At 38.8% G+C, this 16,436-nt stretch overlaps 1 protein-coding gene across 1 annotated transcript in view; it reads right to left on the bottom strand.

The window, feature by feature from the left end:
• Positions 1–6,774, bottom strand: part of LOC125264897 (tumor necrosis factor receptor superfamily member 11B-like) — a 56,807-nt gene extending 50,033 nt beyond the window's left edge. The window contains exon 1 of the mRNA XM_048184694.1: positions 6,430–6,774. Coding sequence (XP_048040651.1) covers positions 6,430–6,498 — 69 coding nt within the window. The 5' untranslated portion in view covers positions 6,499–6,774. The remainder of the gene's footprint in view (positions 1–6,429) is intronic.
• Positions 6,775–16,436: the final 9,662 nt, after the last annotated feature.

Genomic DNA, 16,436 nt, shown 5'->3' with positions numbered 1-16,436 from the left:
ACACAAATCTAAGAATTGCACACACAAAATGCAAAATCCCTCACATCTCTTGCAAAATGAAGCACTACATTCAAAATATCACAAATACATCTCAAAAGCAAACATTTGTCTTACGTTGCAAACACCTTTGCCATAATATTCAATATGGATATATCATATACACACAGTTATTCAAAACCTAAAGCTCTTCTTTCATGAGCTCCTGTGTACATTTCTGTACAAGATTGAAAGTAATTGGCAGAGAGATGTGGAAAATTCACAGTAAATATGAAAGCAAGACTGAAACGAAACTATTTTTTTACTGTAAGCATTTGTGGTTGTGAATATAGTATTACACAGTACGAAAGAAAAGAAATACATCAACCATGTGTAGTTGGACAGAAGCAATGGTTGTGTTTGAAAAAGGAAATCAAGATACTTCCTGTTAGATTGTTGTGTGTTACACAGAGAATTGTGTGTTGTGTTTTGCAAAAAGTGTTATATGAAATTGAAAACTGAGTTGAAGGCCGAGAATTAGTGTATGGTTTTGCAGATTTGGTGTATGGTTCAAGTTGTATGAGTGTCAGGTTTCAGAAATTGTGTGACAAGTAAAGATTTTGTGTGTAAGCAGTTGAAAAAAACTGTAAATTTCACAAATTTGAGGGTGTACATGTGCTACAGTTTACTGGACACAATAGTGAAATTTCTCTCATATAAAGTACTGTTACTGTGTACTGTAATTATTCTGAATGTGTAAGTAGTATAAAACCCTGTCGATGATTCTAGGATTCAATTTCTAAAGCACAATCACCTGTGCTCCTGTTTATATTATCCCGATATCCAGAGATTCTGGTTGGTGTGTCAACATTTTTGCTACTGAATGTTTACTGATGGATAAATGTGTGCTATTTGAGTTTACATAGTGACACTTGAGTTAATTATACTATGTGTTTGTGTCTGAATGAGAACATGGTTAAACCACTGTGAAATAGAGCATTTTGTGTAGAGTTTTGTGTAGAAATCATTAATAAAATTGGAATGTGTGTGAAAACAAGTGAAATGTTTATAGTTGAGTAAAAAATGTTTTTAGAATTGAATAAATGTTTTGGGAAATTGTGTCAAATGAATCAGTTATAATGTGCTAGCAATCGAGAAAAGCTATATTTCGTAACAAGCTACGAAAATAACGTTAGAATAATGATACTGACATATAGCCTGACAACATCATCTGACTGCAGATACTGAATCGGGACAACATGTTTTTCTCAGGCACTTCACGACCCACTAAGAACGGTCTCACCAGTTAAGAAACACTGCTCTAACCGACGTAATTTTCTAATGTCAGTTATCCAGTTTTATAATCCTGTTAATACTTTCCCCTTAAAAACATTCTACCGCGTGTTTAGTCACGTGACTCTGCCCCGTCCAGTCAGCGGCTTGGAAGCAACACGGAGGTGAACCAGGGATTGTATATTATAGGGAGATGAGAGGGTCTGTATCTATTACCATTGGAGAAAGCGTAACGGCTAACTTAATCACGTGCAACAACTCTCAGACTATTGTGTAATGGCAGTGACATCAGTGCTGGCCGTTCAAAACTCCTTCCCTGCGTCGCAACATTCGCAACATTCCCTAGTCTGCCTTCTCTTATAAAAATACATTTTTATCAAGCTAAAATCTACATATAGTTCCCAACGAAAGTATTGTTTAGTGTAAAACATTAACAGATTAGCGAACAGGCTGTCGATTAATTAAATGATTAGCTATTTCCCCACAAAAGCTGTTTAATCAGCATAGTGAAGCCTCTCACCCATTGACATCCATTCAAAAAATGGCCTCTGGTCTCCTTCCCTGCGTACCGCCAGAGGCGGAGCGTTAGCATTAGCCGTTATGCTTTTTTGGCCAAAGGCTGCAGGCTTGCTTTCCAGTGGCTTTGGGCGAACTTAAACGCCGAGTCAACACATACACACAGTGATAAAACATACTATGATAAAACCATGGTTAATTTTTTTAAGGGTGAGCTCTCCGCTCCATGTGTGCTGCGCTCTCTGCTCAAAATGTTCTGCTCCACGCGTGCGCTCTCTGCTTAGTCGCTCACGGCCCAAACGCTCCAATCATGTACCACTCATGCTCACCGGAAAAGGAAAGTCTGCTCAAATAATGTGCCGACATGAAATTTCTCTGGACTTGTTTGTTTCTGTTTGCAATAGCCCTACTGTACTGTCACATGGTTGCTGGGCAACGCTAGTAAAATGACACTACCCTCTCATTCACTGATCCACTCCCTGCTATCTGCTCACATGCTCAGATAATAATAGCTTTGTAGAACTATACTTTGAAAATAAGTCTGCTAAATCTGATTCTGTCGCAGAGAACTGAATGAAGATAATATATTGATATTAAATATATTGATATTCACATTATTTTAATACAGGTCTATTTTCTGTCCAATTTTTGTGTTACTTTAAATAAAAGTGTGGTTATTTTATTGGCTTGCATTTTCTAATTCAGATTCAGTAAAAATATTGAATTAAATTAAAAAGTCTAATAATAATACAATTATACAAAGAAAAAAGCTAATTTAAAATAACAAATGAATAAATTATTAATAAAAAAAAAAAAAAACATTTTTTGTTTTCGGCCAGGTGTATCCAAAATTTTCAGTTTCAGTTTTGGCCCAAAATTTTCATTTCGGTGTATCCCTAGCGTACCGCTTACACTTAGTTAACAAAAACAAACATGGGATAAAAACACATTTGCCATTTTAGCCATGTTTCTACAAGTCTTGGATCCTTTGAATTTGTTGTCATGAATCGTGGTTCATAGGATTTGCACTCTGCATCACAAGCGCAATGCTGTAGGCTAGGGGTTTCCAATCCTGCTCCGGAGGGCCACTGTTCTGCAGAGAGCTTAGCTCCAATCCCAATTAAACACATCTGAACTTGCTAATCAAGGTCTTACTAGGCCAAAGCCTCTTTATGGCAAGCCTCCAAGGTTAGCAAAAAATAAAAAGAAAAAAGAAAAAAAAGCATAATGCAGTGGAATGCAGGGAAGGAATCCAGAGGTCTTTTTTTTTTTTTTTTTTGAATGGATATCATTGGAGGAGAGGCTTCACTATGCTGAATAAACTGCTTCTGTGGGAAAACAGTTTATCATTTAATGAATCAACATCTTCAATAATCTTCTGCATGTTTTCAATTAAACATTGGTTTTGGATTTATCTGTTTTTACAGTTTTAAAAGAGAACTCACTGACAATTTTGCAACAGGTAGGATTTGGTTTATGGTACTACTCATTCATTACTATGGTATCTGCACACAGTGAATCAAGGCTGTAATGTGATTGGTTAACAAGGCATTCATGGGCCAAGTTGGCTGTGATGCTTTCTCTAATGGTAGAGCCATACACCCTAGAAACTTAGAAGCTTGAATACCAGAAACTTCCAGGCAGACCTGTTAAAGTAAGTTGGAGCTAAACACTGCAAGACAGTGGCCCACTAGGAGCAGGTTTGGATACCCTTGCTGTTGGCCTACTAGGTGAGCTACTGTAAATTTACTACACTGCCATACACATGGACCTGTTTATGTGAAGCAAACTTACATTTTTTAGTTTTCAAATCATACACTATAATTATTTTTTTTTAGGTCATAGTATTGTGAAATGAACTGGGGAAAATAAGTCTTTAGTAATCAATAATCAGCTTCTGTAATCATTATTAGTTTGAAAAGGAATATAAGTTGTTGGTGTTTTACTGCAACTAGTGTTTATTTCATCTGGAAACTGTAGTGAATTGTATGTTTAGGTATGTTTTTGGAGTTTGCAAAAAGGTAGAGGCAAGTTTTTGCAGTGCAAGCATAGTGGATGGAATCATTAACAAAAGACTAGGGCCAGATTTCACAGACAGGGCTTAGATAAAGCCAGGATTAGGCCTTAGTTAATTTAGGGCATTTAATTGGCTTTTATAAATGTGCCTTAGAAAAAGAATTACTGTTGTGCATCTTGAGACAAAACAATGGCAAGGACACATTTGAAGAGTGCAACAGTGCAAGTTGCTTTCAGTTACTCAAGCAAGCATTTTAGTCTGGGAATAGGCTTAAAGCAACACCATGGCACATTTGCTCATGGTTCCCCCATGTGGTTGATAAGCGCAATTGTCTGTTACCAGTGTCGTAAATACTGTCGCTGTACAAGCTTCCCTGTGGGCAGCACAACACAAGTGAATTCGTTGACTAAGCTGACAGAACCGGCGAATACAGAAACCTAGTTTGGAAACCATGTCCACCGACCACGTAAAGTAGCCCTTGTTACACTATGTTCTACAAATATCATTACATAGTTTTATTTATTGTTATTCCAGAATTGAAAAGTACATTGACAAAAAGAGACAATAGTATTAGTCTAGTTTTTTTTGCTAGCATTGTTTTTTAGCATTGTTTGCAAAGTGTTTAATTTGTATAATAGAATAAAATAATGTCCGCATTGTTTTGAGACTTGCATATTAGATCGTTTCGTCTTATAGTTAGCTGTTGGCTAACTCCACTCAGGCTACGAGTAAAATATGTGATGTATGCCGTGAAGCAGGTCTAGCTGTGTAACACTTGGGTAAAGTTGGTTTTATATTCGCACATTCGGACTTCTGATAAATTCAGACTTTCCAATAAATGTGCAATAAATTAATGTTTGTGAATTTTAAGCAGCTACATGATATTGACAACCAATGACTGTCAACTTACAACATTTTTCACAGTCGATCAAAATAGGCAAGTATTTTTTTAATGGCATATTTACTTGTGAATGTCCACTGAATGTCCAATGTAGTGTGATTAACAAGGCTATTGAATACGGATGTCCGAATGTGCGAATATAAAACCAACTTTACCCAAGTCTGTGTAACTGCATAGAGCATATCAAGCTGTGAGTTAATTTCAGACAATTTAGGAGGGGAAAAAAGAGAAATCAAGAGGTGTTTCAATAGTGCTGCCTAGCAAGCATTAAAAATGGTTCAGGTTGATTGGAACTACTAGCTTTGAATAAAAGCTTCAGCTTTTCTTACGTGTTCATAACATATTTAATTCTGAACCATTCTTTCACAATTTTAACCCTGGTGAATCTTGACATTGTCATCATGGAATATGGCCATGGTGTGTCTTCCTACATGGTTGTTTAAGAAATGAAAAGCTACACATTCCATCTTTAAGGGTTAAAAGAACCGTTGCCAAACATATAACATGCTAGAAACATAATAATCACTGTAATAATGATCCATTCATAGATTCTTAAGTATTTGCCTATTAAAATCCAAACAGTGACTTTTTTTTGGCCGGGCAGTGTATCTCCTCAAGGTAATAGCAAAAGCCAAATAGAGAGACACCATTTACGGAAGTTCAGACTCTTTTAACCTTTCATGATAACAGATAACCTCTCCTTGACAACAACTTCACAGTTTCCATACTAAAGCCCAGCTCAACCACAATTACTCTAGTACCTCAATTATTCCACATGGTCTCATAAAATGTATTCCTAAAAAAGACACATGGAAAGTCCAATGATGTTTGATAATTTTGATATTTATCTCTAAAACATGGATTAATGCAAATACTGTTTCAGAACCACAAAGAGCTACACATGCAAAGCACACCTCTACAACTGTACAAAAACAAAACAAAGGCACAAAGTGAAGGACACCGAAACCATTCAGATCAAACTTTGTATCAGGTGCACCTACACTAAAATGTAAAGCATCGTGATCAGTGTACTTATTGTGTACCTGGTGCTTAGCAAATCTATCAGGGGATTTATATTTGTGCATATAAAGATTAGGGTTAGCATTATGGATATGGGTAGGGTTTAGGTTTAGGGGTTAGGGTAACTGTGAGACTTCAGTGTATGTCTCACAAGACTTCATATGTTCACTCACCATCACTCCATCGTTTCCTGTCTCCACTAACACTTTATGAATAAAAGTTCCAAAAAACACTATCATGTCACTATTATAATATTATGCTATTACAGTATATACTGTATATCCCATAACATATTGTTATAATAATACTCTAATAATAATGAAGCCAAGGTTTATTCTGCGTAAATAAAGCAACATCTCTGTCTCAAAACCAAGCGAGTAGCCAAACCAGACAGCATTTTGGGGCATTTCAAAAAAGTTTTTAGTCCAAACAAGCCGGTAAGATTCACCAAATGCAAAGGTTTTTTTTTTTTTTGTAGATTTCGCGCTAAAACAGTGATTAGCTGGTTAGCTGGTTCATTCACCTGCGCTTCTCGACTGAACATAAAATATCACTGTACGTTAAAGCATCAGTACACAACGCGATTTAAATTGCTTTCAACATCATTTATAATCGTTTCATACAGCATCATATATTGAGAAAAAAAAAAACACCAAATAATCAAAGGTTTCCTTAAGTGTCGCAAGCAGACTATCATCATACTCACCATCTGTAATTTTACTGCTGTCGGTGGAGGCATATTCAGCACACTCATAAGTCTCGCAGAAGTCCGCATGGACAAGATCGTTTCCACACTTATAGTTTAACGGATAAGGTCAGAATGTGCCCACCCACTTTATGGCACTGCAGTCCATCCTCTGTCTGCTTCTCTGGCATTACTGAAACATTACTACCTGCGGAAAGTACACATTTAATGAAGCAAGTAGGCTATGAAATAAATGCATATTTTTAGATTATTCGGGAAATGTGGTGAAAGGCGTGGATCAAACTACGACGGCTGTCAGTAACATTTCTTGACAACAACTTTCATCACATGCGCAGGAAAGATGCGACCAGAATGAAAATTACTCTTTGTAATGCCTGGGTTTTTTCGTACTCTTTAGTTATTTATTAATAAAGATGGCCAGGGTTGTTTGTAACACCATTTAAAAACTTTGACAATTTTGTGCAAAAAAATTATGGAGTAATCAAATTGACTCAAACTTTTATGAACTATTGCCATCAAATATCACTTCGTCATCAACCCAACCCACCCACTTCATTTAAACATTAAAAAAGGTGAACAAACATTTTGGTAACACTTAGGTTCAATAAGGTTCAATTCTTTCACATTAATTAATGCATTAAGTACCAATGAAATAACAATTGACAACCTTTTTTACAGCATTTATTAATCTAGGTTAATGTTAATCTATAAATAGCCTATACTATATTCATTCACTATATATAGCCTATTTTTTGTCATTGTTATGGACTTTTATTTTGATATTCTGTTCTGTTTCTTTTAGTTCATGTTTCCTGCTCTTTTAGTTTTGGTTATGTCCCTGTTTGTTCCTGTTATTTAATTATCATCAGCTGTATCTTATTTAGTTCCTGATATATATACATATATACTCCCTGTTCAGATTAATCCTTTGTCGGTTATAGTTTATGTTTACGTTGATGGTTATCTTGATATATATATATATATATATATATATATATATATATATATATATATATATATATATATATATATAAATATTGATTGTTTTTTAACGTTGTTACATCCACGCCTTCCCGGACTCCGTTTCCCAGTATCCTCCTGTTCCACACACCTGTCTGCACTTCCCTCATCAGTCTTCCCGCCATCTCCCCGGATTCCCAGCACCTGTTGTCCTCGTCAGCACTCCATTTAAGTTGGACTCACTCCCTGCACTCCTTGTCTGTTCTTGTTGTTGTTTAATGTGTGTTATGCTGTCTCTCTTTCTGGATTGTTCATTAAAGCCTATTATATTGTGGATTTCCGTATTCGCCTCATCTATACAGCAGCACCCGTAACAGAAGAACGGACCAATACCGCTGGAATTCCACAAAGAAAATGGGCTTTTTTTCTTGTTCCCGAGCTCCCTGTATCTCTCGTACCTCCCAAGCCATCAGCAGCGTCGGATCGCCTCTGTGGGTTCTGGCAGGATGGTCGTTCACTGGAGAGGTATTTGGAGGAATTTGTCAAGCTTGCTTATTTGGCGAATTGGCCAGATGCCTGTTTGAACACCGTTTTTCTGGCGGGGCTGGATGAGGACACAAACCATTTTAAAGAACCTGCCTGTTATTTTTCCCTAACAGGTCGATGCAATTAATCTGATTTTGTTTCTAAATTGTTCTGAGTTTGTTATTGAGGAGGTTCTTGATAAATCGTGCGATCCTCGTCCAGTCTCCCCAGAAACACAGGCGGCCTGTCCAATTCGCCAATCTCCATTTTCCTCCGCCTGCCCCTCCAGTCGGCATTCCCCTGGTGTCCTGCCGGACCCAAACCCCCCAATGGCCAAGGAAAAATCCTCCACTGGGCCCAGATGGCCTAAGAGGAAAAAGAAGGCAGTAACGCAGCCCCAGTCTCCTGAGTTTTCTGCCTCTGTGCAGCCCCAGTTTCCTGAGTTTTCTGCCGCCGAGCAGCCAGAGCTTCATGTAAAGCCTGCCGCCCAGTCTGAGCCCTCACAAAGGGAGGAGGACTGGTTTATAGACTTTTTGACTGATCATGCTCCAGTCCTCACTGAGCCTGCTCCATGTTTCCCCGAGCCCGCTCCAGTTCCAGTGCGGCTTTTAATCAAATTCGAGGGCATGGACTGGACCCTGTTTCCAGAGCCCGCTCCAGTCTTCGCCGAGCCCGCTCCAGTCTTAGCCTAGCCCACCCCAGTTTTCGCCGAGCCCGCTCCGTGCCTCGTCAAGCCCGCTCCATGCATTGCCGAGCCCGCTCCAGCTGCCGCCGAACCCGCTCCAGCAGCCCACAAACCCACTTCAGCCGGCGAGCCCACTCCTCTCCATGAGCCTTTCGAGCCACGTGGGGGGCATGTACCCGTGGGTGGGAAACATGTGGGCGTCAAACATGTGGGTGGGGCTCAAGACCCGCCATGGCCGTCCTCAGCTCCAAACCTGCCATGGCCGCCCACGGCTCCTGACCCACCATGGCCATCCTCAGCTCCAGACCTGCCATGGCCACCTATGGCCCCTGACCCATCACGGCCACCCACAGCTCCTGACCTGCCGTGGCCATCCAGGACTCCTGACCCGCTGTGAAGGCCCGAGGTCCTAGACCCGCACCTGCCTGTAGGTCTCCAGGGTGCCCACCCCTGGAGGTAACGTTACATCCACGCCTTCCCGGACTCGTTTCCCAGTATCCTCCTGTTCTGCACACCTGTCTGCACTTCCCTCATCAGTCTTCCCGCCACCTCCCCAGATTCCCAGCACCTGTTGTCCTCGTCAGCACTCCCTTTAAGTTGGACTCACTCCCTGCACTCCTTGTCCGTTCTTGTTGTTTAATGTGTGTTATGCTGTCTCTCTTCCTGGATTGTTCATTAAAGCCTATTATATTGTGGATTTCCGTATTCGCCTCATCTATACAGCAGCACCCGTAACAAATGTTCACACATAATACAATAATTTATTTGTACAACTTAATGCATTAGTATAAGTAGAATATTATTATTTATCATTTAGTATTATATTTTTATTATTAATCCATTAACAAAGTATTGTTCATTGTTAATTCTTAATATAATACATATTAATTGCCAACAAAACCTTATTCTAAAGTGTTACTAGCATAACAGACTGAATGTGTGTGTACCTAACCATATTTTGAGGAAAATTTATACCCAGAAGTTAGCTAAACCTTACTAAATCTCCCAAAACCTCCTTTTGGAAATTACCCAATTTGTGAAAGTCATGCGCATGTGTATTACGTGTTCAGTCTATCATGTAAGTGTTTCTTTACAAAGTGACATCGCCAACTACTGGCCTGGCATGCACAATACAGTGTTTTTAGTCATTTTTGTGGATCCAACTGAACGGGGAACATTTTGACAACTTTGTTGTCTGTGCGCAAAACTTTCCAAAACGTTTACATTTTTAGTACATCGTTGTTGTGTAAATTTACCCTAAGACTTGTTTCTACCCTTTTTGAATTATTGTTCTCCTGGTTGTTTCCTTGTGTTTTTGCCTCATCAGACTTAGTGTGCATCAAGATTTGAAATCACCTGCCAATGAAGCCTGTACTTGAGTTTATCCTCTGCCTCTGTATTTCCCATTATAGCTTTTTTTTCCCATTATAGCATTTTATCACATATTCTTCAAGAAGCATTCTTTTATAATTCATGGGAAGGCAGTTTTCTATTTTATCCTAAACTACTTAAACTAAACTAAATACCTCTGAATTTGAAATCTGTAAAATCTTTTTAACCGTAACCTTAACAGCTCAGACTTGGCTTGACTGAGTAAAATAACTAAACCAGTTGTAAATTTACTTTGACAAACACTTTTCAATTATACACTTTCCTATTCTTTTAGGACACTGTTGCCAGGATTCTTTTTCACTGTGGTCTTTGCACCCTCAATAGTCAGCTCAGAGATTAAAGAGTGACATGTGACATGTTTAAGGTCACAGGGGACAACAGGGACACCAGCTGCATGTAAAGTACTTTAACAGTTCTGATTTTATGACATAGCCACAAAGTATGTTGAAATTTTGTGTGGTAATGTAATCGTTTCAGAGTGTGTCCTGAGAGATTCTACCCAAAGATAGCACACCCATGATGTCTTCACTGGAACATCCCTTGTTACGCCTTCAACCGAACTTGGCTTTTGAATTTTACTCTGATAATTTACATGTAAGTTCATTTTTTTAGATAATTAAATGTTCAGTTGTTTCCTAAAATGTTTTCAATCAAAGTCAATTGTTTACTGTTTTTTTTTATTTTTTTTTTTTTATCAGTCTCAAAATATTTGAAACTGTTTTGAGATCCACAATGTCTTCCTCAAGAGAATTATTCTATGAATTAATTATATGATTAAAAAATCATTCTGAATTCGTATTATATATCATAGTGTATCTGAAGACCATTTCCAGAAAACACTTATCATTGTGCTTTCGACAGACATTGTTTTATGCTCACAAAATAACTTTTTTTTTTTTTTACTGACGTACTGGGTGGTTCATTACTTCAACAGTTGGAGCAATACAGACCACACCTCGTAAGGTTGTGGGAGAAGACACACCACAGCATGTAGGCAGTCTAAGACAGACGTAGCTCTCAACGCCATCAGTGACGCGTGGATCGGCTGCCCGACCTGTGGTGAGGTTGTGTGGAATTCTTCACCGATATATACCCAGACATGATGTGGGTGTTAAGAGGTCAACCATTAGTGCTTCCATGTGGCCAGTCTACAAACCATTTCAAAGCCCTTACCCACACACTCATCATAAAATGACAATGCTTTGAAATCATTGAAGGCTACTGTATTTTCCGTTTTTATACTACTGACCACACAAACTACAGTAAAAGGTCAGTTAAAGAAACAAGGGACCAGGGGCTGTATTACAGAAACATACTCAATACAGAAACAACTCATAATACTATCTTATCTGTTCTGTAACCATGGTAATTTCAATTTGAAATAGAACATTACTAAAACAGGAAATTTCTGTAATATAGCCCCAAAATATTATGACTAATCTGCTCGATTAATGTCAACATGAATTCCTGTTTGCAACTCATTTAAATTAAATTTACAAGAGCACTTTTTTAACACAAGTATATATAACACAAGTTACAAGTATAATAACACAAGTTTTTTACTTTTTTAAACAGAGGTGCTTATGATAAGAAAACAATTTTTTTTCTTCATCACTTCTTCTTCTTCTGTCAGCTTAAAGTTAAATGAAAACAAACATTTTTATGAAAATTTCAATGAAGTCATTTTTTTCTTTAGAATAGTATGCAACATTGAATCATTTAAGACCAGGAATATGTATTAAGAAAGTACATTTTGATTTCATGTTGACTTTAACTAATAGTACTGTTATGACACAAACTATTATGAGTGTTGAGGTGTTGTATGATATATGCTAGTTGTGGTGGGGTTAAAAACGGTCAGCTGTGTTCTGCCATTCACATGCAAAACTCTTGTCAGAGTTTTTTCAGTTGTCAGCACTTCGATTAAATCCTAAAGGATCCCCATTTTGCAAATATGACACAAGTAAACAGATTTACCAGGGGCAGCTGTGAGTCTATAAAACAAGTTAATTTACATACACTGCAGATTGATATAGAGATCTTCCTCTATTGAATGAGTTTACTGATAACATTGAGGCCTTCAAAACTCAATTGATTTCCATAACTGATTCCATAAATAAAGAGAACAGGAACTTTAACTGAAAATTGGCTGCCATCAGTATATCTCGTGCTGGGAAAAGGTGAAAAATAGACTTACTGAGATGAATTCCCAACTGTAAGCTTAGTACCACCAATTTGATATTAATATTGACATTATATTAGAGATGCTTGGGACGATGTCTGAAACATGTCAGTCAGAATTCTAATAATTGTGTAACATCCTGTTTACTCAGATGTTTGTAGTTCGTTTTTCATGAAAGCATAGTATCCTTAACACTGTCAATATTATTGACTCAATATCTACTGAGAAATAAGCATTATAGCAGTGTTGTAGTACTCAAATATGAAAGTATGCGGTATATCGAGTGACCATATTTTCATGGACTTGGTCTTGTCATGGAGCATTTCAGTCAGGACCACTTTGGCAATAGAACATATTTATTGTTATTAATATAAAAAATTTGGTTTGGCAGTATGGTTCCGTATGGTGTTCAGCTTTACAATAATAAAGATTAGCTGGGCCTGTAATAACACCCCAAAAGAGTAATATAAAATAAAACCATTAATATGAACCTCCCAATCATAATGATTATTTTTTGTAATATTTAAGGGGAGGGAGGTAGAGGGGGAGAGAGGATTAATAACTGTTCTAAAAAAAAAAAAAAAAAAAAAAAACAGCTTGACAGCTTAGTATTTCTTTAAACTCCATACAATTTCAATTTTCAATATCTTAATGGTTTATAAAATAAAATATCAAGTTTAATTCTTAATGTATTAACTCGTAGAGAGAGGGAGACAGAGATGGAAACTTGCCTGGTTCTATGAAACAAGTGGTCTTATTCGGGTCCTTTTGATACTGGAAAGTAAACAGGCAAGCGTAGGACATATCGGGACGAGCAGCATGTCCCTCTGAAATGAACAGCGATTAGGGGCAAGCATGCCCATGCAAGCTGTGAAGGGGTGCTCATCTGTTACAAGCAGCAAAGAAGAGCACCATGCCCCTACAATGGAGGGGTGATCTTCTCTTCTATATCGCAGCTGGGAAGATCAGCATGCCCATCGTAAGAGTTCAGCAGCTTCTCGAGTGGTGTAAGGTATAGTTTAGCGCAACTGCTTTAACAGCAGAGGGGTGATCATCCCTTTTTAGTGCAGCTGGGAAGATCAGCAAGCCCCTCTTAAGTTCACAACTAGCTTCTCGAGCAGTGCAATGGTATAGTTTAGTGGCAACTATGCTTTAACAGCGGAGGGGGGATCTTCCCTTATTAGGGAAAGAGTAGCAAGCCCCTCGTAACTTTCTGCAACAGCAAAAGTGTGTTTTTTTGTTTGTTTAAAAAAAAAAATAATCTCATAGCTTTTTGGGCGAGAATAATATCTTTAATTTCAGGTCTAATGTAATGCTGCATGCTGATGAAGACCAGTGCCCCATAGCTTTAAGGATGGATGTTGGAACTTTCGAAACTACTCTGATGCGAAATGAGTTACCAGTGTAAAGGGCAGGGTTTAAACCACAAAGGTGGCAAAAGATGTGCAGCCGAGAAGAGAACTATGGTTTTGTCATGGCATCTTCTTTTCCTGTGGTAAAAAGTGGCTGGAGAGGGTGCACTTTATTGCAAAGGCTCAGAAAACGGGACATGGCTGCAATGGAGCAAAATTCTGAATTGGTACGTAGATGGTAGTGCCTTTACTGTCTCTATTGGATTTTGAGTGTTTTAGATGGATAGAAAAATGATTAAGATGCATCGATTAGATGTGGAGTGTGAGATTGTTGAGGGGATCAAAAATCTTATTGTCCGTGGTCCGCACCTGAGGAACCCATTGAAAGCTGTCAGAAATACTGTTTCATGAGTTCACACTTACAGATAAGTGTAAATAGTATGCGTATTTGGCATGCTGTCCGAAGAAAGGGCTCCGAGCTTGGTATTTGGCCTGAACCGGGTTTGCCCCATACGTCCTGAAAAGTGAAGCTGCGGGCTCTTTGATCGCCCCCTGGTGGCTGGATGCAGTAGAGGTCATAAACCTCACCCTCTTCATGCAAATGAATGGGAATGAGTCAAAACAAAAAAATAAATTATGCTTCAAATAAGATTTTCCGAAAGATGGTTTTGGTCAATTAAGGTAGTTGTTATCACTCTGATATATATTAAATTGTTTGTTTTTGTGATAAGTTTGATTTTAGCTAGCAATTTGATGCTATAGAAATGGAGCATGTCATCATGATTGACCGTCGTGACTGACAGCTTCTCTGAGGACTGTCGGAGCTTCGAGGGGAGATTGAAGATATATAACTTACTATTCATTTTCGATTTCTGTGTTATTTCACACTGACAAAATTAGTTGTTCAGCAGTAAACTGTCCTAACTGACCTACAGGATCTGACAGATCACTGAACTTTTTTCAGTAACATTAAATGTGGGCTTCATACGCTCATTAATTAATGTTATTAGTTAAAGCTGCAGTCCGCGATTTTTCCTCTTTGTCGACATCTCTTGTTTGAAACCTGCAATTGCAGTCATATGCGGAACAGTTATATGTACGTGCGTTGTGCCTCGACACAGCTTGTCAGCGCGGATGAATCTAATGTTTCTGTCAGTCACCGCACCGGTGTGGATACTGCACTTCAGAATCACAGATTCTACGTTTTGAAAGTGTGACTAGTATAAGAATTTTCATTGGAAAATATCATCTGAACAAGTAACATGTCTGACACTTTTGTTCTGACCAACTCAGGAAAAAAGCATTAAGCCTACAATAAATTGCACTGCCAATGATGATTAAATCTAATGATCGCTTAGCTCGGATCATGCCAAACCGTGCAAATTATTATTACTGTTATATTTCTCAAATCGTTAATGTTAACAACAGCATTGCGTGACTGTGTATTTAGTGTATATTAGCGTTACCTGTAGATAACAATTTCTGTAGCCACTCCACAGTCCAAAGTCTTTTGCTTTTTGACTACAAAGTGTCCAGTTTTTACACTTTTTAATGTCAAATTTTGTAACATGTGCGTTTGTGACGAGCGGGGCGGGTGAGAGCCGTGAGGGAACGGCGTGAGGCCGGTGACGCGAGTGTCTCACAGAAGAGCTCTGAAAGCATAAAAGGAGGAGCGATGACAGTGAAGGACGAGAGAGGACCAGGCCTGGACTTTATTTTATGTTTTATTATGTTTGTGTGGCTACTTTCGTTTTGTTTATTTTGAATTAAAGTTATGTTGAATGTTCGCCGGTTCCCGCCTCCTTCTTCCCGTATATACGAACTGTGTTACATTGGTGCCGAAACCCGTGAGGAAGGAGGGACATGCTGTCGGAGAGCCCTCCCTGCTGACGGGGATCGCGGTGCTGCAGAGTTCGGGCAGCGCGGGAGTGTGAAGTCCGTGAGTGGCTGCCCGAGGCAGTGGTGCTGGAGCCTATCAAGAGGTGGGACGGAGAGCTCACTGCCGTGCTCCTGGGACGAGGAGGGGTGGCTGCCGTCCACCATGAAGGGGAGGAGCAGGGAACGGTGGACACGCTGCTGGCTGCCCTCAGTCGGAGGAGCCATCGCCGGCCGCCAGGGGGCGGAGGAGGATGGAGCCGTCCACCGAGCGTCCAGTACCATCGCATGACACCGTGAGGAAGAGCCGTGAGCCTTGAGTCTCTCAAGGAGGAGCTCCGGAAGCATAAAATAGGAGCAACGACAGTGAAGGACGAGAGAGGACCTGGCCTGGACTTTTTTTATGTTTTATTATGTCTGCCGGCATTACTTTCATGTTGTTTATTTTGAATTAAAGTTATGTTGAATGTTCGCCGGTTCCCGCCTCCTTCTTCCCGTATATACGAACTGTGTTACAGCGTTGTTTTATTTTTGTAATATCGATTATTTTCTCATCCAGTTTTTTTGAGGAGGCACTGCCTCCCTTGCCTCCTTGGAGGAAACATATGTATGTATGTGTATATATATATATATATATATATATATATATACATATATATATAGGTCTCCACTCATACTGATTGGGTAGACATGTTGATTGGTGATTGCTGGTTGGAGTGATGTGATGATTAGTTAGATCATTTGAATGTGTTCCTCCCGAACTTTGTTAATAAAAAATAATTTACCTGAATAGACCTGATCTTAGCTTTTAGACCAGTTGATGCACATGACAGAAAAAGGACAAAAGGAAGGATTTTGAAGCAGGTTTTGAGATGATGGATTTAAGTACCTTAAATGAAATTAGATTCCTGATACTATGGTTTTGATAGTAGAAAGCCAAAGCTTTGTGGATTCGAAGCAGTGCACTATGAAAGCACAGATTACTGGAATATTAACTGGACAGTATAGGTATGAAAAGAGCAGCACAGAAATCAGA

Source organism: Megalobrama amblycephala, linkage group LG3 (genome assembly GCF_018812025.1).
Source record: "Megalobrama amblycephala isolate DHTTF-2021 linkage group LG3, ASM1881202v1, whole genome shotgun sequence".
In the NCBI taxonomy this organism is placed as follows: Eukaryota; Metazoa; Chordata; class Actinopteri; order Cypriniformes; family Xenocyprididae; genus Megalobrama; species Megalobrama amblycephala.
Note: the sequence above shows the minus strand (reverse complement) of the source record. Positions and strands in the feature narration are given on the sequence as shown.